The sequence below is a fragment of the Neopsephotus bourkii genome, unplaced genomic scaffold (genome assembly GCF_033783945.1).
Source record: "Neopsephotus bourkii isolate Nb327-2 ecotype Australia unplaced genomic scaffold, CSIRO-AGI_Nbou_v1 NB_936, whole genome shotgun sequence".
NCBI lineage: Eukaryota > Metazoa > Chordata > Aves > Psittaciformes > Psittacidae > Neopsephotus > Neopsephotus bourkii.
The window spans coordinates 2660241-2687479 of NW_026901430.1; the positions used below are offsets into that span (position 1 = coordinate 2660241).

Sequence of the window (27239 nt, forward strand, 5' to 3'; positions counted from 1 at the left end):
AGAAGGAATTCACAAAGTACTTTGAGCAGACCGGTATCTCTGAGAGGAGGAATCTAAGACTCTTCAATTAAAATAGACCATGAATATGAATCTAACCCAAATGTATCTCCAGTGCTGGAGTGGGAATAGATGTCCTCCAGACATACCATTACAGCTCATCTGTGTAGCCAAAAGGACAGAGTGGGACCAGGTGGAAATCTAGCTAACAACAGGACTGTTTCCATTTCGCCTCACTTTCTAACTTGAGTTCCCAGGTTCTGGCACTTGTCAGATGAGACGGCAGAAAAATAAAGTTGCATAAATCTTAATAAATCTCTCACCAGTGTTGGCCTCATCTTTCCATTTTGGGCTCAGAAATTCTGGATACGGAAAGCCAGTGTGCTGCCAATGCAGAAAAGGTGGGAGGAAGACCTTGAAAAGCTTTAATTGAGGCAGTAATTAACAGCTGTTTGAGAGCAGCGAGAGGCTGGAGCTAGTACATTACCATGTCTTCTGTTTCCAGTAACTACTGAGCTTCGTAAAAGCATCTGGCCTGAAAACTGGGAGGAAGAGAGGATACATAGAAATGAAATTTCCTAAACTGAAAAAAGCGAAGAAAGCGTAAGCCCTGCACTTGAGCAACACCAGCCACCGTGAGTGTATCAACCAAGTAACAGCCATAATTAAATCAGTTCCTTATGACACTGCCCTGAACCCTTGAAATTTAAAAAGTGAAATTTAAATTAAATTATTAATTAAATTAAATTATTGAAATTAAAACCTCCTGCAGATCAGTGCCTGTCTTTCCGGGATCATGACCTCTGACAACAGCACTGCTCCTCAGGGCTGTGCTCCTTTGTCCCCAGGGCTGGGCAGTAAGTGAGACCTGGGGAAGCAAAGGATGAGGAGCTGCTGCCAGGTTTCCAGCTGGGCATGTGGGAGCCACAGCTGTCTCCTCAGCCGGATCAGCACTACAAAACACATTCCTGCAAGGATCAGAACAAATGCTAACACCACAGCTTTCACAAGAAAATGCAAATTCACTTCTGTGGTTTAAGCTTTCCCTTAAGAGTTACACCATTAAACTCAGAAACACAGCTTCTGCAAGGGAAAGAAGGAAGGATGGGGGAAAATAGGTATTTTGCACTTCGTGTTTATGGCAGGGCATCTTCTATGGAAAATTCCTACAACAACACACAATTCAATAGCAACAGCTGTTTAAAAAACATTGTAAGACTGCACTAATTCTTTACTGAACTGTAGCAGAGAGTTAAAGCAAAACAACTATAGAAAAGTTTGATTTTTAACTTTAAATTATACCTTTTATTTCCATATGGGCACAAAAATTCTAGGCAGAAAAAGCAACTGCATTTACTGGAGTCCTTTTACAGAAATTAGCACCAAGATTAATTATTACCATGACATAATTTTCTGCAACTGATTTTTCACAAGTATTTACCAATAGATATTTCAATGGTGCAAAATGAATGTAATCTAACTAGCTGTCACGCTGCATTGAAAGCAAACACATAGTGCTGTTAGGCTCCAAATACCTAATAGAAAATTAGACATCTTAACATTTTGCAGAGCAAACAAGACAACTGCATTCAATGCCGGAATCCTTCCATGTGATATTTACATTGATTAGGTACTCGCAAGAAAATGTACTGGAGAGTGCTTGATTCTAGTCTGAGACTGTAAGCAGGCACTCGGCTTGAAATTTCTGCCAGCTAAGGGCATTGATTGCTGCTGTGATGCATATTTGGATATGCATTGTCAGACTGTGCCAGAAAAGCTTACAAGGATAAAGTGTAGGACTAATGTTTTTTTCAAGCAGAATTAAGAAATACCACTCAGCTAAACAATGCATCTCAAGCATGGGACAGACACAGCCTGGATCTAAAAGGAGAGGCACTCAGTTCTCTTACCTTCCAAAAAGGCTCTAGACAAACATTCTAAAAGCATGCCTAAAGTTAGGTTTTCAACAAGTTCCTCATCAGATAGCTATGTAAAGGTTTTGATTTTTAGTAGCTGAGCTCTAGATCTATATAGGCAGAGAAAGGCTCTGGACCTAGAAGGGCTTAGGAAAACTCTACAAAGCCTCTTACAAAACAGAACAGCCCCCCCAACCCCCCAATGGCTGGGGTACGGAGGTGCAGGAGGCCCTAGAAGGGGTCCCTGCAAAGTTCCATATTCAGAAAGGGTCCATAAGGGTGCTAGATCTAGGAAAGGATGCTGAGCTAAAAAGGGTGGTAAAGAAGTGATAGACAGGCTCTGAGAAAAAGCTCCAAAAGGCTTCCAAGCCATCACAAGAAAAGCAGTATCTAGTGAGTCTCTAGACATGCTCCAGAAGCAACAGATGCCCGTGTCCTGTCCCCTCCCAGCTCTTGATCTAGAAAGGCCCAAGTTCTACAAAGGTTCTAGATGTCTTCAGGAAGGCTCTTAACACCTCTAGCAAAGTTGTAAATCTCTGGATCTCATGCTCTTAGCAATTCCTAGATCTAGAAAACAATAAGAACAGGGCTAGATCTAGAAATATCCTTTTAAAACATCATCTTCTCCTTTAAAGCAAATCCAAAGACTTAAGCAAATAGCATCAGCTATAAACCCTTCTGGCTGGATGGGACCATACCAAAAATAATTTCACAATTACATTAGTTCCTTATGACTAGGCTTCTTATACCAAGTTTCAACCACCTGACTTCTCCTGATTCCCTGATTTTTGGCATACCTTTCATGAGCCACCCAACACACTTCATGGTAGTAACGGCAAAAAGCATGGTGGTTTTGTTGTCACTATTGACACTGACACAGAAATATAACTGTGAACTGGCAAGAAAAATAGAAGAAAAAATAAAAGAACATATGGATGGAGGACCTAAAGGGTTTTACATCATATCATGACTTTCCCCAGCTCTCACCAGAGACAGCTACATGCTGTTCAGTTCCCTGTTTTGCTTTGAGCAGTTGATTGAATGGCTATTGAGTGATGTTCAGACACTTATGATTTTCCTGCAACGTGACCTACATTGCTAAACTTCATAAATTTATTCTCCAAGGCAGTGTATCATTTTGCATGCCATATCCCTCCCAAAGGAACCTATCAGCGGGAGATGAGGCCCAGTTTGTAAAAGCTGAATGTCCTTCAGACATTTTTAGCTAATTTGTTTGTAAATGTGAGTGTTATTGTCAGAGTAACATACTGCATAAAATGGTGCTCTCTATCATTCTGTTTGCCTCTCTCTGTGGCCTAAACTTCATAATGCACAGCTATAAATGTCATCTCTGTATGGCATGCTACAAATGGATACAACTGATTTCTGTCTTGATATTTGCATATGTTTTCCTCCGCTGACATTTTTTTATCTTGGCACAAACAAGGGTAGAAAGGATGCTGGAGAAAGCATGGTATCATGAAGAGGGGAAATCAGGCATTCTCAGCTGTCACTGCCCAGGCTGCAGCTCTTGCCACGTTACTCCTTTGATTGTCACAGCTTACTTTCATTTGACTTCAGCAGCTTGTAAGCATAACTCAGGGCAAGCTTAGTGCTAATAATGATACTGGAAATATCACTAATACCTCCGAAGCAACACTTCTTGGTACTAAAACCTTTTCAGTCTTTGTTTATAACCAGCTTTGAGACCCAAGTAGCACCCAGAGAGCAAGGGAACAACACCCTCAAGAGTTCCCTTGTGCTGACATGCTTCAAAGTCCTGCCCTTTGTAAGCTGTTATTATTACAGTGTTGTTTTGACAGGCTCTGCAGACTTCCCAGCTCCCCTTAGCACCTGGAGCGATTTGCAAGCCAGAAGTATCGCTGTGTGGGCTTTTTTGACCCCCCTTCCATCGATTACTGCCGTGCAATGCTCTCTTTCAGTCATACAACCATACCCATGCTTTCTTTTACAGCTCTCAAAAGCAGAAGTTTGCAGCTATGTAAAATTCCAATGACCTGATGATAGAATTAAATTACTATATAGGTTTTTTAACACACCTATTTTATGCCTTTATTTCTATAAGCTGTCTTGTGATCTGTGCTGTCGTGAGGGCAGACCAGGAGTTCAAAGACCAGTCCTCACTCCTCCAAGATGTAGGCCAACCTTCCTCTGGCCTCTTCAGTGCAACAATTTCTATTCCAGCAGTGTGTGACATTGCTGCAGGATGGACACCACCACCTCTGGTGCCTGCTGCCCTCAAACCTGCCCTGTACTCAAAACTCCAGACTTGTGCCAGACTGTTTGGTCTCTCTTACCCTAAGGATGTGTAGCATTTCCAAATCCCCAAACCAATCTGAAAGGATTGGAAGCTCAATTATTACTGTCATTCACTTTATAACACATAAACCCCATTAGATCTGTGGGAGGTCCTTTACCCCACTGATGTGTGAAGGGTTGGTTGGTGAGAGCAGAGCAACATTCATACAGTACCCTGACAATCTTAAGAAAAACTTGGCTCATGTAGGAGTTGCTTTCATCAAAGCAGATATGTCTTAAATCACTGACAGGCCTTGTTATTAGTGGATGTAGATGAACAACTGGTTTAAAAGAAAAGGAGGGGCACTGCCTGCTTGGTCTGTCTCTGCATGCTCCTGTCATCTTCTACATTCTCTCCACAGCAGACCTTTTTTGGGACTGGGCTCCAGGATATCAGGGACCAGCTTTTGCTACCCAATTACTAATGGGTAGTTCTGCTCTATATGTAGAAATCATATATACATGTATGTATACATAGTTATATATGCATATATAGGTATGTATTATGTGTACATATATTCTTCACACATGTATTTTGTCCTCTATGTCTCCTCAACAGATGACAAACGTCAGATGTGGTAACCAATATATCTCAACCCGCTGCAGACTCCCACCAGTCTGGCAAAGCTGCACTAAACATTTTCAGCAGCGTAATTCAGCACAGCAGATACAAGGCCACCGCCTTTGCTTTGGATAAAGAAAAGTATACAAAGAAAAAAGTAAGAGAAAAGTCATGAGCAGAGATCTGTCAGGTCTCCTTCACTTCACCATCAAGTGTCTAACACTCCCCACCACAACAATCAAAGAAAAGGATGCGATCGCTGAAAGAGGTGATTACAATGTGCATAGTCTTTTACGCAGTAGTAATGCATTATTTATGGCAGATAATTGAAATAAATTGCAGGTGACCAATACAAAAAAGAGAACTGGGGCTTTAAGGAAGAAATTGCAGTGTGACTTCATCGCATGGCATCCCGTTTCTGTGACTAATATTTCAAATTCAGTGATAGAATAATTTGATAGGAATATAAATTAGCTGTGATGAAAGCCCCCTGCTTTCTGTTTGATATTCTGAAAATCACATTATACACCTACAAGTTTGATTCACGAGTTCTCACAGACATTTTCCACCTCAGATCCTAATCCTAAGAGCTTCTTGCCTCGCAGTTCCTGTTAAAGAAAGGCTACTTTACCTCTCCTCTACCCCTGGGAAAATATTATTTTATCTTCTACCTCAAGATCTTTTTTAAAGAAGGTTTTCAGCTTGTTTTTTCTTCAAAGTATGGATACTAGTGACTGCTTGTTCCTATATATGTTATAGCTGGAATTATCTGGTATAGGCTTATGGTATCCAAAGACTAACAATAAACTGAGGTGGGGGGCCCCTCATTTTTTAAAAGGTTTGAAAATGCCTCAGTAAAGGCTCTGTTGCTACACGCTCACTACTACGCTTTCAATTAAGCTTGGAGTAGCACCCAGCAGGAAACCCTGGTTCCAATGAAGTCAGTACTGGGGCCACGACTTCCATTCTAGTTAGCTTGCCTGGTACTGCAGCAAAGCCAGAGATTAAAGAACATGAAATTAAGCAGCAGAAAAAAAACCTAAACAGAGAATAAGATGACTTTATACTGGAAAACAATAACAGCTTTTCTGGGCTCCTTCATGCAGCAAAAATTAGAACAAATAATAATAATGTTTTCTAAACCCAAGAAAAGCTCTGAAATTGTTCTTTCAGAGGAAGAAGCACAAATAAAGGAAGAGCACAAATAAAAATTAAGGGACCTATAAATTGTCATTTCTGCTTGGTGTGCTTTTTGTTCAGCAATTTCACGAATACACATAAAACATTCCTCTGAAATACTGACAAACACAGTTCAGAGATTTGGAATATTTGTGCTGCATTAATTACATGTAACTAGAACAGCGTATCAAAAGCCTTGCACAGGTAGAGGACTAAAAATTAATCATGAGCATGGGTAGTTTTGCAGTACTTTGATACAGTGACAACAAAGTGCTTCCCTTTTCATAGCATGCAGCTCTCTAACACAAGTAGCGTATTATGCACCTAGTGTTTAAAAAAGGCAGTGAGAAAGCCTTTCATGCTTTCTGCTTTTACATGAATGCAGTGTATACTGTCAGATATGTAGAGAAATACCTAAAGGGATAGTGTGTCTTCCTCTGACCTGCAATACTAATTAACTAATTGGCTCCATGTAATCCTGCAGTTGCTTTGTGATATCTTATTCTCAACCTGGCTTTAAAGCACTTCAGCCCCGAATCAATTTGGTTCTTATGCTGGCAGCTCACTCCCCTTTTCCCACCCATTCATCAGATCATATTCTTATTTTTCACATTTTCCTCTCCTTCCTCCAAACATACCCAGTGAAAGTTCTGTTCAGGCTGTGTTTGCTCCAATGAGCAGACCCTCATCGTTGCTTTCAAGTGAGGTCACCATGTCCTGGGAGCTCTTTGTTCTGCTCAAAAGGCTTCCACAATGCCACTGAAGCATATTGTGCCTGTGCAGATGCTGGTGGGGAGCGCCTGCAGCACTTGTGACTGCAGGAGCAATGTCAGCATTTGCATTTTTGAGATACATATTACATTTTCAAGCGATTTTGCTCATCTTTACGCCTGCTTTCCAGCACTCTGTCTCTTACTTCACTATTTCAAGTAGGTCATCAACAGCACTACTTGCTGTTCTCTCTCCTCTACTCCATCATTCAAAGTAGGCTGTCCAGGACGTGGCATTCTTGCCATGTGTGGGTCGCCTTTAAACCCTGTTCTAGAAATCTGCTTTTAATTTGACCTGTGCAAGCAAATTGCCTACGTAAGTAATTCTGTCACATTTTTATAAGGGAGCAAAACATTTTGCAGTGTCACTGAAGTTTATGTGAAGCAACACAATATAGATGGTTCCCTCATGTGGAGAACTGCTGAACAAAGGCTGATGAAGTGCAAATGTCAAGAAAAAGTCTTCAAACCAGACCTTTCATTTTGGAACACAGCAGTGACAGTTATTAACACCATCAATCAGGCCAGAGCTATTACTCTGGCACAGACTCGTGCTTAGTGGGACTGACATCAGCACGAAAACAAGGCCATGGTTACAGGCTAAGAGTAACCTCTTGGGATTCATTTTCTGTTGCCTTGCAAATGTTTGGTCTCTGTATTTGCAGCAACTGTGCTCAAGATTGGTTTAAACAGTTCTCAAATACTAACTACTACCACCCGCACAGATATAAATGACTGGGGGTTTGTAGTAGTGGAAATTCAGCCCACATATTTCTCATGGGAGGAAAGATACAGGATGAAATTGTAAAATGGCAGAAATATCTGCTAATTCTCTCCTTGGTTTTCACCAAAGCAACAGAGGCAGAAAAGCAGTGAAGCTTATCACTCAAGCTGAGAGAAAGTGTTTTTGCTTTCACACAAAACCTCCCACAACATCAATATAACTTCTATGAACACTGGATCTAATGAAGTCCGGATTCCTAAGGACTCCTGTCTCACAGCCGACAGACTTGGGAGTTTAATAAGATCCAAGCACCAAATGAAGCTTTTTCTGTGAATGGGACATTTATTAGATCCCGAGTGGAGTCTCTGGAGTTTAATAAAAGAAAGTTCATGCTGCAATATTTCCTTTTGAAAGCACATTTTAGGTCTCTCTCCTCCAACTGGATTAATATTTTTTATGGAACATGTAAGAATTTAATTGCTGTGAAGGCTGGTGTTCCTCTACAAATCTGTTTGAAATTGGCCCAAGATTTTGATTTACTGTGAGGAAAAGAATACTGACAGACGGACAGACATGCCCACATAATCTGCTCTCATTTGCTAGCAGTCACCAGGCTAAAAAAATCCTGTATACTCCAGGGATGCAGCAAACACTAGAGGAGTGTGCACATTTGAGAAAAAGAGAAACCTAGAGATGTCTCTGATGTAGACCAGGTTCAAGCCCAAATTCATTGGGCAGTGAAACAGAATGATGATCCTCTTTGTTGTCCTTCTTTCCCTCTCCATCCCAGTCTTCTCCCTTAGCACTCCTGTTGCAGCATGTGGCCAGGATGCTATTCCCTTATCCAGTCACTACTGGTGCAAGCTTAGAGAGCAGTTAACAGTGCAGCAATTCAAGAATCCAGCAGGAGTATTTCAAATCAAAGCTTATGTCCCCGATTTAGAGTACCTACGACAGGCTTCCTATCCAATGGGTATGGAGAAAACAGGAGATGCAGCAGCTTCAACTCGACAGAAGGAGATACTCAGTAGACTTTACAGCTCAATCCAGGGGGCCTCAAGCTCAGATGCGAAAGTATAAGGCTCTACATGGGTTTACTACTCATTCAGTTAACCTACAATAAAGAGTTTCCAAAGAACAAATAAAGAATGGGAGCCAGACCTAGAAGCCAAGGATCAAGCAGCATGGGCACTCACCTGTAAAGTCAGCATTAACATTCTGGGTGCTGCAGATTAGTGAGGTGAATATAAAAATATCACTGACCAAATGAAGATCAACACCACCTTTTTATATTCTTAAAAAATATTTTCCCTTTAAATTTTAGCTCTTGTTCATGTTCCAGTATTCAGGGTTCCAGAGGCAGCATTTTTAACAAATATGACCAGCTTTATCAGAATGAAAGATACTGGAATAATTGATTTTAATATTGTTGTCTGCTAAAATCCTTGCACCAATGGTGGCTGAGTATATACACATCTATATTCATGAACCTAACTCTGAAGAAACATTTTCTTTAGTTTTGTTCCTTATTAACTAACTGACAAACACTGAAATCAGCTGTACTGAGAAGAAAAGTCAGCCAAGTTTTGTACACGCTGAAATAGTACAGAGAACGCTGGCATACCATATAAACACCTCAACCGAATGTCCTTTTCCTTCTAAATTCAGATTAACTGCCTCATAATGAAGTATGAGACCAAAGTAATTAGTCAGAGCTTGGTGATTTATTTGCCACAACTTACAATCTTTTCAACCCCAGCTGTCCTTCCCTCCCTGCTATGAATGCAGAATACTACGCTTAAGAATGAGAAAGTGGTGAATAACAAACACAGAATGATTAAGAAGAAGTGTTTCTGTCAAAGCTGATATTGGAATAAATGATTAAACCCTTTCATAATCAATTCATTTCTTAAAGAGAATGCCTTAAAGTGAAAGCTTGTCATTTATGGTAGTTCTTTTTGCAATGGGCAGTTACTTTGTGTATTTATTTCAAGAGTTCATTTTTGTACTCTGGTAAAACAAGAAATACTGATTTTGAGCAAGTTTCTGATTTAATTGTCAGAACAAATTTAGCTTTGAGAATCTATTTTATTAACCTTTACATAAGTCCTTCTAAACATACAGCTTGCAAGCAACCCTGCTCTCTTGATGTAAAAGCCAGTTATAATTTAGCCAAAGCCAAATTTAAGTGGACACGGGACAAATTCCCTTTTCATTTATGTTTATGCCATTCTGGAATAAACTCGGCAAGTCTTGCAAGGATGTACAATTGTTTCTAAGTGAAAATATCATCCCCTTATTTTCATTGATACAATTTCAGATCAATATGCCTGACTTCAAGGGGATGTGATTATTTCATAGGGTTTTCTGGTTACCAGAAACAATTTTGGAAGAAGACTGTTGTGGAAATTTGATATTTTTCAGAACATGAATTCTTGGCATTTATTTTGTGTCTGGGTTTTACTGCGTATGTGAAAAACCTCTAAAGTATGGATGTAGTGAAAAATTTCAGTAGGTAGATTCTCTTAAACATACAAAACCTAAAGCCTCCAAACAGAAAATGCTACCAAAAGCATACTGTCAGGAATATGATTTCACCTCCCAGTGACAAAAAATTACACAGTATTACTACACATAGACTTAGAAAATGAGACTGACCACTTTTTAGGGACACTTTAATATGCCATAATTTATTATGTTGGTCAGAATATTTACTGGCCTGCATTCACAATTTATTTGAAGATCATCTCAATCTATATGCCAGAACATGTCTTGATTTCCCAGAATGCTGAAATATTGGCAAAGCTTTGAGAAATGTGCAGCAATAGTTTCCTGTAGGTGCTGCAGCATGGAAGTACCTGGACTGTTCATGGAAAAAGAAGTTTATTTCTGCTTCTATAAAGAGAAGGCCCTACCCCAGCTGAATTCTGATATCCCGAGAGCAATATGAAGAATAATTTGGTCTATGAGATGATTTTTCTTATGTATGATTTTGCAGAAGCCCTTTCTCCATAGCGCTAGAACTACACTGTAGAGTAAGGTAAACTATAAACTTGTCTCTGGCAAGTAGCATATCTATCAAAAACCAGGATTTTAGGGCTATTTAAAGTTACTTACAAATTCTTGGCATATTTGATTTCAGCCCCCGAAGTTTACCTTTTTCATTTCATTTTAATTTAAGAAAAAATCCCTACTGCAACATTTTTGCTAAAGGGTATTTGCATTTTTTTTTAAAGGAATTGAAAACTATTGAAACTCACCATTTCAGGTTTAGTGAAACATTTTATTATTGAGGAAAATGAGCAAATATTTGAACACAAATACACACTTGTGTAGGGCCACACATTATATGGCCAGTAAAGCAGCTGTCTGTACAGCCTGAGATGCAGATTACAAGGAGAAGGCAAGGGAGCAGGCTCTGCAGCTGGCACCATTCCCTGCAACTCAGAGATATCTAATCTGGTTATTGATGCCCGAGGCAGTTGCTACATGGATCCAAGAAGCAAGTAAATGTGCTTCAGGCATGTTTAAGCTCATGAAGCACCATGGCTCCTGCCCGCTGATGTGCAACAACGGAGCACAGTCAGAGCCTCCAGCCAGGAGCAGTGCTTGCTGCGGTGGGCTCCTGCTCGTCACCTGCAGGACTGGCTGTCCTGCAAGAAGAGGTGCCAGAGCAGAAGCCGAGGTACCCAGAAGCTGAATGATCTTAAGACAATTACTAGTATAAGCTTGGGTTTAGCAGAATTTAGCAGTTGACCCTGTTCTGCTTTACATGGAATAATTATGTGTCTACCAGACCAGAGAGAATAAAAATGCCTGTTTATTCCAGAATCTGGAACAAGGAAGCTGAGGTTCCCCTCCCCACATTTGCAAATACTTAAGGTGTAGTGACATGTGAAATGGAACATGGACACTTTTTTCTGTTTTGACTCTAGTTATAAAATCCCTGAGTGCTTCTGTGGCAGCAGCATTAGATTCAGTTGTTTGTCCCTGTGAAATCTGGTAAGAACTACCCAAAATGCTGACCCCACATTCTTCATATATACATGAAGATTCAAACAGTCTTCATACAAGATTATAGTCACCTGCTGTTACTCAAAGTCTACTTAGAAATGAGGAACAAGCTTTCACCATTCTTACACAGTGTTTTTTAACTGTGATTTTCTAATTATGAAGGACTGAGGACAGGGCAAGGAGAAAATGAAATGCACAATTAACCAGATACTGGTTATTAGCTTACACAGCCCATAATATAAATTTAGAATGTAACTTGGATGCCTTAAGATTTTTTCAGGTAGAGCTTTTCTCCCATTTGAAGCTGATTAATTCAGGTATTTACTGGCAAGCGCCAATCCCTTACTTGTGCCATCTGCAAGTGTGGTGCACTGCCTGGTCAAAAGTACCATTTATGTTTATGTTCATCTTTGTATCTTGTTTATCACAAATTAGGGATGCAATAAGTGTCTTTTAGTCCTATTTCTTTTACACTGCTCTTGAAATAAGAACTGAAAGGCAGTCTGAGAAATGTACTGAAATGCAGTAGCTTCACTAAAATACTGATGTTGTGTAAATACTTACTGTAATGCTCCTGCTTGATTTAGAACAGGCTTGGATGCAAAAAGAACATACATTTTTTTCCATTAGTAGTTCAAGCAAATCAGTTCTTAACGCTGGACTAAAGGAAAGCATTTTCAACTTCTGATAAACTCCTCAGACGAAACGTCTCAGAATAGCAAGCAACTTTCTAAAGCAGTATTTTAAATAATTAAGTATTCTTTATATAAGCCCCTCTACACATTCAGATGCCATCTCCTAGAAAAAAATCAAACATACAGTTTTGCATTTATATGGTACACCTTAGAGTAATCGCGTGAATGGAAGATCTACTCCATATGGTGCAGTCCCGAACTGATTCATCCAGCATATTCTGATATATGATCCTTTTACAAGAAACTAAGTTATCTGTCTCCACAATGTTTAGAAAAGTGACAACACATGAAAACCAGGTGTCTACCTGAGTGATGTCCATTCCAGAGTCACAGCTCAATGGCTGGGTTGATGTGAGGCCGTTCGAACCTATTATTGTTGTGATCACACCGTTCTCATCAATTTTCCGAATCATGGTTCCGTCAACGAAGTAAATAAAGCCATGCTTATCTACAGTGATACCTGGATGAAGGGAAAGGGTAAAGAAGAGTATTGGTACTGACATTATCTAGATTAAAAGGTATGAGCTTAAAATGTTCCCTTTCCTCCTAGAAAATCTACTGATTAAAAAAGTATGGCTTTTTTTCCCCCTGCCCATTACTTCTCTGAGGCTTATACAAACTGTATATAGAAAGATAACACCCATATATAAGACTGTCTCTGACTTACAGAGAAAGAGGGAAAATATGAAGCAGAAACAGAACAAAGCAGCAGAGGCTTTGCTTGTAATGCAATTCTAAATACATAGAATTCTACATACATAGAATTAAGCAATTCCATAACTATTTCTTGTCCATTACAAAGTGGGACAAGGCTAGCTTTCCTACAAACTTCTCTTGCAGTTGATTTTTCTTCATTTTCTTTATTCTCATGCAGGGGCAAATTTATTACTGTACTTTCTAAATTACCAGTGTCTGAGCAAGGAAGCCACAGGAAGTGAGAAACTTTTGTTCTGATATGTGCTATACATATAAGTGGTGCGAACTGGGCTCAGCTTGGCAGGCAGAAGGAATGTCTGTGCTGCAGAATGCATTGCAGTGCAGCGTTGCCCAAGAGGACGGTCATGTACGGGAACCAGCCTCTTGACAAGAGTGGGTTTCAGCAGGAACTAGTCCAGTTCTCCCACTTCTGGATCTGCAGTAGCTTTAACACCATTGCACTGCACTGCTCAGGAAAGATGGACCCTAGAACAAATGTGAGGGCTACGCAAAGCACATAGTCTTCTGTATTTCAGTGGGGAAACTGCGCCATAGAGGGCTTGCTGTCTCGCATTAGCAGTGTGTGGTACAGCCATGTCACATCTCATGCCCAACCTTGTTCTGTCCCTAACAATTTCTACCCAGTTCTTCCTACACTGAATTTGTTAAACTCTTCTATATTGCACGAACTGTAAGAAAGATCTTTTTTTCCCTGAAATGTTGAAAATATAGCTAGAAAAGCACTTCTATTCATGTTAGGTTTGTGAAATCCTTTCTACCAAAACAGCTCAATATCTTGCCCTTTAAACTGCTTTATAATTTCCCATTTCAAGTTGCATAACTTTGCAATTATAGCAGCTGCTGTGCAAAGCCAAACTATTTTAAGAATGAATTTATGTTCTACTACACAGAAATGAAAGGCAGAGGACTTGAACAGATGATCTGGACAGTGGCTTATATGGTTCTTGATTTTTGTCCCCTGCACTTAGCACAGCCGAAGACTGCATGTACTCTGAGTTTACAAAACACTTGTCTGCATGCCAGTTTAGGTTCTCACGCAGCAACTCCACACACCATTAAAAAAGAAAAGAAACCTCAACCTGAATTCCCTCACCTCCCAGCCCCATTTTCTTATAGTTCTTATATTTCTTCAAATACAAGCAGTTGTAACTGGATGCAAGTGAGAGTAAGCAGTCTGGGGGGCAGGAGCAGGATGAGGCGGCCCTGATGGGGAACACACATCTCCCATGGGACTGGGAGAAGGGGGGGTACTGTCATACGCTTTCTCTTACACTGTTAACACTCAGTGGCAGGGTCCCAAGACAAACTGCCCATGACCGCTTCTTTTCTAACAGAAAGCAGGAATAATGTCCACACCACTTTCTCTACCACAGCAGGAGATCAGCAGGGGCTCAACTCTGTCCTGTGCTAGAGCAGGGTTACCTCCTCTGATGGAGGGTTTCTGTCTCATTCATGGGCTGAGAGGGAGGCACTGAGGCTGTGAGGACTTGCAGGGGGGCAGGCTTTTGGGTACACCCTGCCATCATGTCCACCGCTACCCAGTTCCCACCCAGAAGTGCCTCATCACCACAGGTGATGTTTAGGCACCATACAAATGTCTGAGGGTATCATCACAAAAAGCATCCAAAGGCCATAGCAGTTAATTTTAGTGTCTATCGCTCCTGTTATGTCCATCTGAAAGGACATTGATCAGCACAGTGTTGAAAATGAATTCTTTAAACTGTTAATTCGCTACATTCATTTGGCTATGAACTGCTGTGCGAGGGGTGTTCACCACCCTGTCACCCTCTCCATCCAGGACAAAAAATGCCCATGGACTGCTGAAGTGCTGCAGGGTACAGGATTAAGCTACATGACTTCATTATGTAAAATGGCTGATCACTGGAATATCCAATTTTCCAGGACAGATGTCACCTGTGGGACTGAAACCACCTGGAAGGGCTGGATGGATTAGCTGTGGGAATCAGGGAGGTTATAAAAAGGCTGGAGGAAGAGCCGGTATCTTAGGGCCTGACTTCATGCCAGCTCACTAGCTCATACATTGCGCCTCCTTTGCTCCCTTAGAGGATCTTCACTCTTTAATTAGAGAGCAATGGTGCTTTCAGAAGTTACAGAGCAACTGGCAAGCTCCTGGCTGTCGTCTGCTTCTGAGAATCCAATTATAACTCTGAAAGGCTGAAGGTGAGCCGAGGTAAAGAGAGCATCTGAGGAGCAAAAGGGTCTGTTTTAGTGTTGGGGAGGGTGACCTGTGTGTTCCAGCTTTGGGGAAGGGGTGGTACCTCTGTCTGTCCCTCATGCACACTAAAGAGACTTTGCACTGAGGAGACCTATACATATAAAAGGCCACAATTAGGGATGCCCACACAGCTGGAGCTGAGGGCCAGTGCCTCCTCAGAAACAAAGGCTAGATGTGCGAACTGCAAAATCTCTTTTAATACAACTGAGCTGCTAAAACAGCCACCCTAAAACCCCAACCAAAGCAAAGAGAAACCCAGCCTGGTTATTAATGACCATATAAGCAATTAATATATAAATCTGATGTGGTCTTTCCCAAGTTATTCTGAGGGAATGCACATGGCAGAAGCCAACAGAGCAAACGGCACTGAAAGGACTGCGCCTTCTGTGGTTCATCTAGAGCTCAGAGGTTTTCATGACAATACTTACCAAAGGCTGGAGTCATGAGCTGCAGTTTTGTCTGTACACGGGTAAGTCTTCTCGTCAGAAAAGGAGAAGGGCTGCCACAATTTGCGGCCCTACCATAGCACAGGTAGGGCTGGGCTCTGAATGCTCAGGGGTTCCCACCCTCCTGCCTGGGCTCACTCCTACCCTGATCAGCTTTATGCTGTAAAGATGAAACATGCTAAGAGATTGATTAGAAGGGTTGGATTCTTGAGGTCCCTTCCAACCTGGTTTTCTGTAATTATTAGTAAATGGAAAAGCTGCTAGGAAATTGTTTGAGGGTTTTCTCGTCAGATATACGTGAACGTTCAGTCTCGGCCTCCTGAGAATCTCTTCAAGAATCCTTTTGGAGAGAAAAAGCAATGCAGGACTGCTGTGACAGGGAAGGACTGAGGAGCAAGGATCATCCTACGTGACACTTGTGGTGTGCATGCAGCTCTGACTGTTGGGGGTGTTTCTAACTTTACTGCTACTTTACTGTGGAGCAGTATTAGATAGGATTTGATTTGCTGTCCAATATGGCTCACAGGCTCAGATGAGGAACTACAGCACATGTGCTGTGTCTTAGTCTGTGTTTGCAGAGGGGTGGTGCTGCTTTGTAAGCAAAGAGCTGTGCTTCTCACCTGGGCAGTGCAGCCTTGGATCAGATCCCTGCCATAGATAACACAGCGCCAGGACCTATCACTACGGCAAATGCATCTTCTGTTTTACACAATTTCCCTGTGAACAGATGGCTGTGTTGGCTACAAACCCTCCATTATATAAAAATCAAAAATTATGCTGCAATGAAATAAAGCTACTCAGCTGTGCTGCTGAATGGGTTTCAAACACTGACCATATAAGAAAACTAAACATCCTTTAATGCTAATATTGTACCTTTTGCTCTCCAGCCACTGCAGAAAAGCAATCTATCTGCAAGGGAAGTACATCTGCCAGTGTGATGGCATAAACAGGCCCATGTCTTCAGTATTTGTACTAAAGATAAGAAATTGCTGATACTTCCTAATAAGCAAGTTTCAAGCACCAGTGTTCAACAAGAAACTACTGCTTCCAGTCCTTATGTGTACTAAAACATGACCTTACCTATTTGAAAAAAATATTTAGCAGTTACGTCTTGTTGACAAATACCCTGCACAAGGCATCCACTGAAAAACAAAATACGGATTTGTGGCTAAACTGTCTCAATTTATTCTTTATTAGAGCTGGATTCATTAATGCTCCTGTCACATCCTGCATAATGCTTCACATAATCTGTACTCCAAGAGCTTATTTTTAATCCTTTTCTGACGTACAGTGTAATGCAGAATCAAATCACATGCAGCACTTCAATTGTGCTTTAATCACCGAGGAACTTGGAGAGGAAACATGCACATGCTGAGTGTAATGAATTGCACTGAGTTTAAGTAGGAACACCGTTCACCCCACCAGTGAGTTAAAAAGGTCATTTTGGGGTATCTTTCCTTTGCATAGAGCATGAGATGTAGTTTGTAATAAACTCAGTCTGAGTTGTATATTTCAATATATTTTAATGGAACTGTAGCACTAAACTGTATGCCCATCATATGCTGTCTTTGGGCACAGATGTGAGCAAAATCTCTTTTTCTGAGTAACATACTTGCACTGAAGGACTGGTTTTAGTCTTCTTTAGTCACTGGAACTGTCTTAGGACTAGATCTTATACCTGAATGTAAAACAGTTGCTCCTATGAACATTTATGTTCAGTAGATTTATGTGCAGACATCTTTGAACAATAGTTGTAACAGTTATAACATATATTACTTAGTTATAACTTTAATCAATACCATTTAAATTCTGTTAGCTAACATTAAAAATGAACTCTGCTGGTGCAATCACACATGGCTAGTATGTATCAACACTAAAAGGCTCTGTGCTCTTTATAACTGTTTTCTGCACAAAATAGTACTTAGCGGATGGGCTGGGTACAACCGTGATGAACACAGAAGGCTGACTATAACTTCTCGAAGTTCTCAGGGGTGATTTTGGTTAAAGGGTTAATTCCATTGACAGATCTACCTCAGTGCACATACATATATAATTACAGATGCAAATAACACTTGAAAGCAAACTGATCACTTTTGTCTTTGGTTCTCATAGGTATAATTCAAAATATATATGATTTGTAGACTGAAACATCAGAGGTATAATAATTTTGGCATTCAACATTAATGGAGCTAAGTTTATATCGCTAAAAACATAGATTAAAAGTAATGCAGTAAATTGCCCTTTAAGGTATTTTCTTTTCTTTTTCCCCCCACTGCCATCTTAGTCTGCACTTGCATTCTAAGAGACTTTTTGGGAATAAATCCTCTTTGAATGCATCAACAAAAAGCAGCTAGAGCTATATGTTACCTACTTATGGAAATTCTACTTTACAGTTTTCTCTCAGCTAAAAACTTTGCAAATGAGCATTTTACATTGAAAACTTCTAATTAAACTTCTGAAGAATTTGAGAAAGAACATCTAAAACTACTGGTGAGGGCCGATAAAAGAGAATGCCACCTTCTGCTGAAGAAACACTGTATGTGGAAGGAACTTGTGATTCTCATAAAACTTTTAATAGGAAGAAGAGCATCAAATTGGTTAATTACCATTTTATGGTGGTAAAAGGGCAAATTACATGCCATCCATTTCCAAACTTCTAAATGTCTCCGGTGCTTTTAATTAAAGCTGCCATCTAGAAACTACTAAAGCAATTTTATGCAATTAGTTATTTATAGGTTACCATAATACACCACTCAAAATATGATTCAAGTGATTTGCAGTCTGTTGCTTTGTGATCTTTGTCATCTTTACTTCATTACTCTTACAGTACCAGCGGCAAAATATTCAGCAGTTCTTTGTCAGCTGGAACATGACTTCAGCACTTGCACTCTATAGTGATGTTCTCTTTAGACGCATAGCAGTAGAGTTGGAGCATACAGCACTTTTAACTAGTGACTGCAAATGAAAATGTCCTCCTTCCAGCCTGAGACATGATGACTGGGGTCATACTTACTGCTGACAGAGGTGAGCAGAAAAGTTATGCATTCACACAAAGGCTGGATGACATTTAGGGAAACCTGCTGTCCAAAAAGTTTACCTTATATGTTCTATGAGATTCCCAGACTTCTGAAATCATAGGTAGCTAAGATTACTTAAGAGAAAAATAAGGAATAAATTTAGCTGAATAAAAAATGGCATGAGATGATTTTTATTTTCTGCTGTTCTATGATGCATACATGACAGCAATTCAATGCTGCAATCACCCTGGCTTCTCTACTTCTTACTTTATATATTGTTAATGAAACATCTCACCCTATTCTGCTTTCCTTTTCGAATGGAATGGAATGGTTAAAAAGATCTTAGGAATTAACAGAATAGCAAAGATTGCTGAATAAATGATTTCCAGGCGGGTCGTGTTTTCACAAGAGGCTGTATTAGGAATTTGGTGTACATCCTACTGAAGGTAACAGGAATCTTTTAGCTGAGCAGGAGCATGCCCTGAACAAGCTACTATCATTTGACAAATGTAAAGGTTTAATCTCAGCAGTTGTTCTTACAGCTTTCCTTACTTTAGAAAGTATTGCTGCAGCTGGTGAGTAACAAGACTGATTATTTCACATGTAAGCTACCGAGGCATGCATATTTTCAAAACCATGATTTTTATTTTTTTAGTGGTATTTCCTTAGTAATTTCAAGCAAAATGAATAAAACTACACTGCAGAACTGATTTTTAATTTAAGCTTTCATTTGTATTGCTAGTTCGTGGCCATGAGTCTCAGTGAAAAAGTTTCTTCCCTGCAGCTGTGTATAAGGTATTTTTATGCACGGGATTCAGAACTTCCACATTTCCCTAGTGCTTTGAGGTCACTGCACCACATTCAAATGCTCTTTATTCGGTGTGCAGCTTTTAACTTCTTGGGGCTTAGACTGTACAAACAGCCTGCACAGACAGTGTGCACATCTACCTTCCAGTTCTAGAGTCCAGTCTGGACCCAGGAATCAGAAAGTGGACACTGCAGGATCTCAGATGCTTAGATCCTTGGATTTAGTGTTGGGCTTCCCAAATGTAAATCAATTCTGATGCTGAGGGTTCGATCATCGGAGTGACCTACTGTTTTCACAAAAGTTAATTAGTTTGCATTTCCACCACAGCTGTCCTGAGTGAATGCTCTGAGTTGGTCACAAATACAAGCTAATTGAAATCAGATCCTGATCTAAACCACTTTTCTTAGTGTACTGACTGGGAGAATCTCTTGCTCAGGGAAAATGTGGTAACTTGACTGTATCAGCCTCTCACTGCCCCTGTTGATTAAGTCTGGGAAGCCAAATCTATTTACATGTCTAAAGCTGACTGATTTCAGAAGCATTTAATGCCTTTAAAGCATTGGCCTTGCAGTGCTAAGTGGAACTCCTCCCAGCTATGTCTATTAATTTTAGTGCTTCTTACTGATCAAATACTCAATGAGTAGTGAAAATCAGGACACTGTCCCTTAGTGTGGTATAAATACGAATCCAGATCGTTTAAATGATAGTGTTGGTGACTAGATGTGCCATAAATACTTTTAATCAATATATCCCACCAAACAGAATTCCCCACCCCCAAATTAAAATCTGTTACTTTTTAAAGTTCAAGTGATTGGAATTCAGTCAATGATTAATACCTTGTGAAGTTACTTCTTCATTTTCAATATCATCTTGTGTAATAAATGTGTTCAGCTTGTCACAGATCTTATTTTATGTCCCCACCTTGTATCATTCCACATTCTGCTTAAATACTTGGTCATCTATTACATGACTCATTAGTCTGAGATCTCTACAGAATTAAAGTTGCAGTAAAAAATATATTGAAGTTCAAATTTCAACTACATCACCCATGCATGTTTAAAAGCATCTTTCAAAGTCAGATCAACATACAATAGTGCAAGATTAATGTTCACTAAGCCCCATCTCTAGTCCTTCACAGAGAAGTGGGAACAGGCTGAACAAAGCTATATGTGATTGCTACTTGCAAAATAGAAGTTGTGGAAAATGGATCAAATCATAATTGATTAGTGTGACTTCATGATGTTTTCCTGTCTGGCTTTTAATTTTGCCACTAGGCAAAAGCAGTCTTGACAAAGATAATGAGAAATAGAAGTTGATGAAAGATGTAAATCACTAAATAACAATCTAGGACTTTGCCAAAACCTACCTGTGTGCCACCTGAAGTAGAAAAATTGTTTTGAGTTCAAAAAAGTTAAAACAGAATTTAGAAAAGTCAGTAAGAGTATTTGAATTTCACCTTATTAACATACTTTTAAGGATGCTAAAAACCACAATTAAATTTCACAAGAAATACCCACTATGTAACACTTACCAATCATGTAAATGGACAAACTGAGTCATATAGGTAAGACCTTATTTGGAGTCACAGGCAGCTGGTAGCAAAAATGAGATGACAGCTCTTGAGCTGTAACTAACCAAAGTGAGATGGCTGCTGAATGGAGTTCTTAGATATCACCTTTCTACCAAGTAAGAGGTAGATTTAATTTTCATTTGTAACAGGAAAAAAAGGAATATTCAGAATAACAATAAGGCAAAAGGGGGGAGGAGGGCGGAAGCTACAGATATTTCTGTATCAGTTTAAAAAATAAATGCTAATCTTGCCTGGTCACTGAGTAATGCAAGCGTTTATATCTAATAGCATCTTGGCAATTACTCTGTCTTTAAATGTATTATCATGTACCTATTTTTGGATTGTCAAGAGGTGAGAAATTGAAGCAATTAATTTACTTGAGGTCAACAGCTACATAACACTGTTGCTTTGTGTTCTATTAGTTTTTAAACATGGATAAGATGTTGATGAGTCTCTGGACTCACCAAAATTTTTGTCAGTGTTTCTTGCCTCCAAGGAAAAATGTCTGTATCCTGCTTGAATGTTATTCCAGTAGAAATGTGATGACATCCGATTTGACAATTATTCCAAGAACAAGCAAAATAAGTGATCCAAAAGAATCTCTCAACCAGTATTTAAGTATGTGAGACTTTTAGCTCTCTTAATAGTAGATTTATGGGTACCAGGGAACTATTTCCTACTACTTTCCAAGGTTATTCAACCCCTTACAGTTTACAGTAAACAAGGACAGGTACTTTCAAGGCTGTTGGGATAACACACAGCTAATTGTTCTGACTGTTGGTGACTACAGGTTAGTGCTGCAATTTGCTGTACAAAGAGGGCATGTGGCAATTCATAGTTCCTTGGGATTAAAAACCAAACCATAACAAATCTGACAATTTCAAACTGATGTAACGTAGAGTTGATGCATACATAAAAAGTAGCTGGGAGCCATTACCTGAATTTGCTGATATATGAGCCATTGTCTGCTAACAGTTTTCAATATTAGCTGGCTACCCCAGCACTCATGAATTGTAATTTTATTCCTCTCAATTTCATTATGACTAGAACCTTCTGTTCAAAAAGCTGGCTATGAATGGGTATTTTTAAAGTAAGTACCATATTACAAATTTTCACCAGCATACTTCCCCAATAAGAAAATAAGATGGAACAAGTAATTGTATTATAGTTAGATATAATCAATTGTAATCAGCAATAAAACAGTGATCATTTCCCTGCTAAAGGATCTGAAAACTTTAGTTTTCCTCTATTTTTAGAATTGATTCATTACATTAATTAGCTGCCTCAAGATTAACATTTATTTGTACCTACCTCACACTTACCTTCTATCATTAAAGACATGTTAAAGTCACACTAATTACAACGTGTCTCTTGCTAAGCCTTAAACCAGGATTATTTGCTTGTTTTAGAGATGTTTCTGCCTGGATATACATTCAAATTTCCTACTGATATACAGCCATCCTTTATTAGCTCATGAAAAATAATCAAAAGCCTTCCTTAGAGCTAGTCATTAGGAGGAGGTGGTGTACTACAGGGGAAGCATGTTATACATCGCTCAGGGCTCTGCAACCCTTTCTTGCAAGGATTTTGGTGGGAGATGAGGATGATCAGCTGCTTTAGAGCACCAAATCCAGAGACTTTATCACAGTTCTAATGCACACTGCAAGGGATTAATTGTGGCATTGGTGCGGATTCAGGACTTCACACGCATTTTGCCTGTGACAATATGGGATGTACTTTGGCCCGAAGGCTCTATCAAAATACTGATTTTGGATGCAATAGGTGAGATGCTCATATTTTGCGAAGTGCATTTAATAAGGAAGGACAAACCAGAGTTCCAAATAAACTTGATTTTGCTGGCTGTCTGATTTGAACAGACCTGATTTAATGTGTATTAGTGCCATTAACATTACAGGAATCACCTGAATGCATAAAATCTAAAAAATGGACTTTGCAATCATATTATCTGCTTAAAAATGTAATTAAATGCTGCCACCTCACAATCCAAAGGTAATAAAAGAGGAATTTTTCCTTGTGTTGACACAGAAGAAGAGTATTTCAGAGGATGGAACCTACTGCTCATGCTACTCCCTCATAAAGGACTGGTATTAAAATGTGAATGAGATTTATGAAATGATTTGGCTTACTTATAGCTGCCTAAATCATCAACTAAGACTCATTTTTGTACATGCAGTTGCATCTGAATTTCTAAGTAACAGAGGGAAATGACAGATGACCAACACCAAGTACTTCAGGTATACTCTTTTCTTACCTCTTGGACTGTTGAGAGAGGCCTCGGATGCCTTTCCGCCATCTCCACAGTGGCTCTGGTCAAATGGAAGGCACTGATCACCTGTTCCTGCCACCACGTCTACATTTTTGGGCAGATCCTTTGTTTCAACAAGAGATTTTGCTTTGTAGACTTTTCTGGTGTTGGTATCTGACAGGTAAAGGGATTCTGAGACAGGATCAACAGCCAAGTAGTATTTATGTGCAGGGCTTGTACTAAAACAGAAGAGCATCAAAGTTAAATTGTTTTTCTTCTTAATCTTTGTTTGTGGCAGGATAAGTATTATATTCTACTTATCTGAAGACATCTGTTCAATGATTTAGAGATGACACTGGTTTAAGAGAGACCAGTTTTAATGTAGCTGATGCAAACACAACTGCTAAAAAAACCCTGGTAGTGGTTGTACAGCCTGACCTGCCAGCCAGATATAAGTAAGCTTATGCAGGCCGTGGTATTGGTGGAGTTGGTCTTCCATCAGTCCCAAGCCACCCAGTGTAAAGCTAACTGAAGTGACTTTAGCCTAGTTATAACGATTACTATCAAAAGCAAAGTAATTTTCCTATACCTGACAAGTCCTAGTACTATTGGCACTGAAAACCAACCTACAAGTTGCAGGAAAGCAAATTGCAGATTGTCTGCATCGGCACAAATACTCACTCTTATTTTTATCTCTTTCTACACCTTAGGAAATATGAAGGTGTGAAATATGGTGCCTTAATTCATGCCGACTGTATTGTCAGGAGCAAGGCAGAAGGCCAACTACTGTCAGTGCAACTAGGCATGAATTAATGCACCATAATTCATGCACTGAAGTGCCTTATTGAGATTATAAAATGTTATTCAAAAAATATTTACATATGTTAATTAAATGGTGAGGATCATAAATTCTAATCAGAGAACTGGGCTGCATCTTATTAACCAGTGAGACTTTGTTTCTTTTTCAGTGCTAAGCTAACTTCCAGTTGGAGGAAACTCTAAGCACATGGCACACCACAGTGTCCTGAGCCTGCTGAGACTGCAGTGTGGTCCTCATTAGAACACAAAATAAAAATCCAGATAGGTGTAGAGACTTTATATCACGGTTGGTTGGGCTAGACGCTGACCTGCCCACACCCCCTGAACTCTTTGTGGCATTTCCCATCTGCTTTGCAGATCAGGAAGATTGTCAAATTCCTGATTTTTTTAAGAAACATTTTTATTAACATTTGTTAATTAACTAACACTTAAGATTGCTGCCACAAATTTAGGAAACAAGTTACTAGGTTCTATTTGTGGTGAATTTGAGAACAGCTGGTGATTTTGCCACAGCTGGGGAACATATGTGAAACCCAGTCCAAGGAAACACCATGAATGAGAGGAGGGTGGTATGATGAAAAATGGGTAAAAGGATGAGGTAAAAGCAACTAATGCCAAATTATGTATCGCCACCATTATAACATTTTGTTGGAAACATTAAGAATCATTTGTGCTCTGGAGTGAGCTCAGATGAGACCAGGCAGACAAAAGGCAACTTTAATGAAATACTTCAGTGGAAAAAGTTGAAAGGAAAATTTAAGATATTAAATAAACATTATTTATCACGTAAAACCTGCAAGGAACCACGGTTCATTATATAATCTCCTTGTGGATACATTTTCTGTCATCCTTCTTGTTACATTTAACAGACCAGCTGTTAGAAAACTCCTGATGTTTATGTTTAAAGCCCTGCATAGGACAACATTTACATTTTAAGAGTATCAGGGAAAAATGGGAAAAACTTGCTATATACGCACAAGTTGGCAATCCAATCTATACCTGAGTTTATTTAAATTAGCCTATTTAAAAGATGTATCAAGTAGACTAGGGTCTACGATGAATCTTTCTACCAGTTATTTCTATCCTGTAGTAATTTTTTTCCCTGTAACCTTAAAGCCTAGTCCCCATTTTAACCAGTTATTAAGTAAGTTTGCTACTTCTTATTAAAATTTTGATGACGAGAAAAACAAATGGACTAAGTTTGTTTTTGAAGTAAAAAATAAGTTCAGTGGCCTTCTCTCTTTACTGGTCTCCAAACTCTATCCCCTTTTACACAGTATTATATGTGTCCTGGTAAAAAAGAAACCTTTTCCCCTGCACTTTTGGAGACTAAAAGTTGTGGTGATCAGCAAGCTAATTTTTTTAGAGGGAGGCTTCATTCCTTGGAAGGGAACAAATAAAACCTACTTTAGTATAAATAAAGGTGAATTTGATTAACATTTGTATTTATTAAAATAAGAGTCCTTCTCTATATCCAGATTTCTAAAAGGATTTCTATAAGACTGTTTCCTCATGCACAGCTCACATATTACTGTTCCTGTGTCTTTCTTACCTGTGTCTTGTATCTCTATTCCTAGCAAGACAGATAGTTCAGGGTTAGAAGAAAAAGAAAGAAAAAGACAAGAAATGTTAGTCACCAACAGAACTGCATTTTTTTGCCTGACTTCTCACAGAGCTTTATCCCAATAACAAAACATTGTTTATCCTGTTAGTATTCTTCCTTTCTCTCAAACTGCTTCCTTTCCACTGCCTGTGCACTGTCAAGTTATTTCTGAACAATCAGCACAAACACCATCACCAGCAGTGTTAGCTAGCTAGAGATTCATGGCTGTTAAGTAAGAGAAATTTAGAGTATCAGTGTCCAAATTTTTTCCTGCCTTCCCCTCTGGCCCTGAAAAGGAACAGAAGCTGGAGTCATGATTACAGGGGAGACATTAATGGTGGCACAGACCCAACCTGTGGTCCGTGAGACTGCAGTTCCAGGTTTGCTCTTGCCTGCTTAAACCCAGTCACATCCTCTGTTACGGATGGGAAACTATGTAATTGTATTCATTTTAAACAGGGTAAGTCTATCTTCAGCCACAATTCTGTGACTTGATACTCAGCCACAATTCTGTGACTTGATACAATACTCTGCATATTTGCTATTGAATTATGGGGTTTTCTTCAAAAATATTCTTCATGGAATATTTTAACTTTTTGAGAAAAAGCATGAAAAAATCTCACAGTAAGAAAAATTAGCTCTATTCATTCTGCACTTTGTAGAAGTTCACTATGCAAAACCTGTTCTAAAGGCCACTAAGCTGCCCTTCTTAACTGATGACTTTAGAGTAAGCATGTTTTCCAATGAGTTTGTTTGAAAGTTGGTGAGACATTTGCCCACAAGGCAACCAAATGTGGCTGCTTCTTGAAGCCCCGAGAGAAAAAAACCTCATTGTAATTTTCATAGGCATTGAGCCAGGATTACGAGTACCAGTCAGAGAAAGCCTATTGTTTTTTTACCTTAATTCTAATATGCCAATCGAGTTTCCAGAGGGAAAGATCCGTCTGACAAAATTGAAATCACCAATATACACACTACCATCAGGCCCAGAAGCAAGAGCAACTGGGGCAAAGAGTTTGCTGTTGAGTGCAAGACCGTTGCAGTTGGAACAAGAGACACTTCTTTGGTGTCCGTTGCCCATCACAGTTGAGATGACTGGTGGCTGCTGGGAAATGAACATGTTTTCACCGTTTCCTTTGTGTACTATTCCTAAGGCGAGGAGAAAACAGACAAAAAAGCAAATATATAGCATTTAAATTATTCTGCATTTTTGGATTATGCAATAGTCTAGAAGATCAGATTACCAAAACAGTAGCAGACATCGTATTTTTTAAAGACTACCACAGATCTCTTCCAGTTGTGTTCAGTCCTAGGCTTCACCATCACCACTCTGTTGATTAGTGGTTCATGGCTATTTTAAAAGCCAACATCATGAGGAGAATTCATGGTTGGTTAATGCTCTTACAAATTGACTGCTAATTGCAGTGCTATCTGATTTCTTGGGGATTACTACTTTAATATTCATTTTATTCATAAATTTTTATTAGGCAGCAGAGGAATTTCTTGGACAGTTTGAATATTTAATTAAGGGAGATTAATAGCAGCACTACTGTGCATTTTTCACAGAAGAGCACTGAGTGG

General features: G+C 39.4%; 1 protein-coding gene across 5 annotated transcripts in view; it reads right to left on the reverse strand.

Moving 5' to 3' along the window:
• The window catches only part of TENM1 (teneurin transmembrane protein 1), a 363157-nt gene that overhangs the window by 31594 nt on the left and 304324 nt on the right, over window positions 1-27239 (reverse strand). For all 5 annotated transcript variants that reach the window (XM_061358101.1, XM_061358102.1, XM_061358104.1 and 2 more), the window contains 3 exons: window positions 26558-26807; window positions 23243-23475; window positions 12482-12636 (listed from right to left, as the gene is read on the reverse strand). In XM_061358101.1, coding sequence (XP_061214085.1) covers window positions 12482-12636; window positions 23243-23475; window positions 26558-26807 — 638 coding nt within the window. The remainder of the gene's footprint in view (window positions 1-12481; window positions 12637-23242; window positions 23476-26557; window positions 26808-27239) is intronic.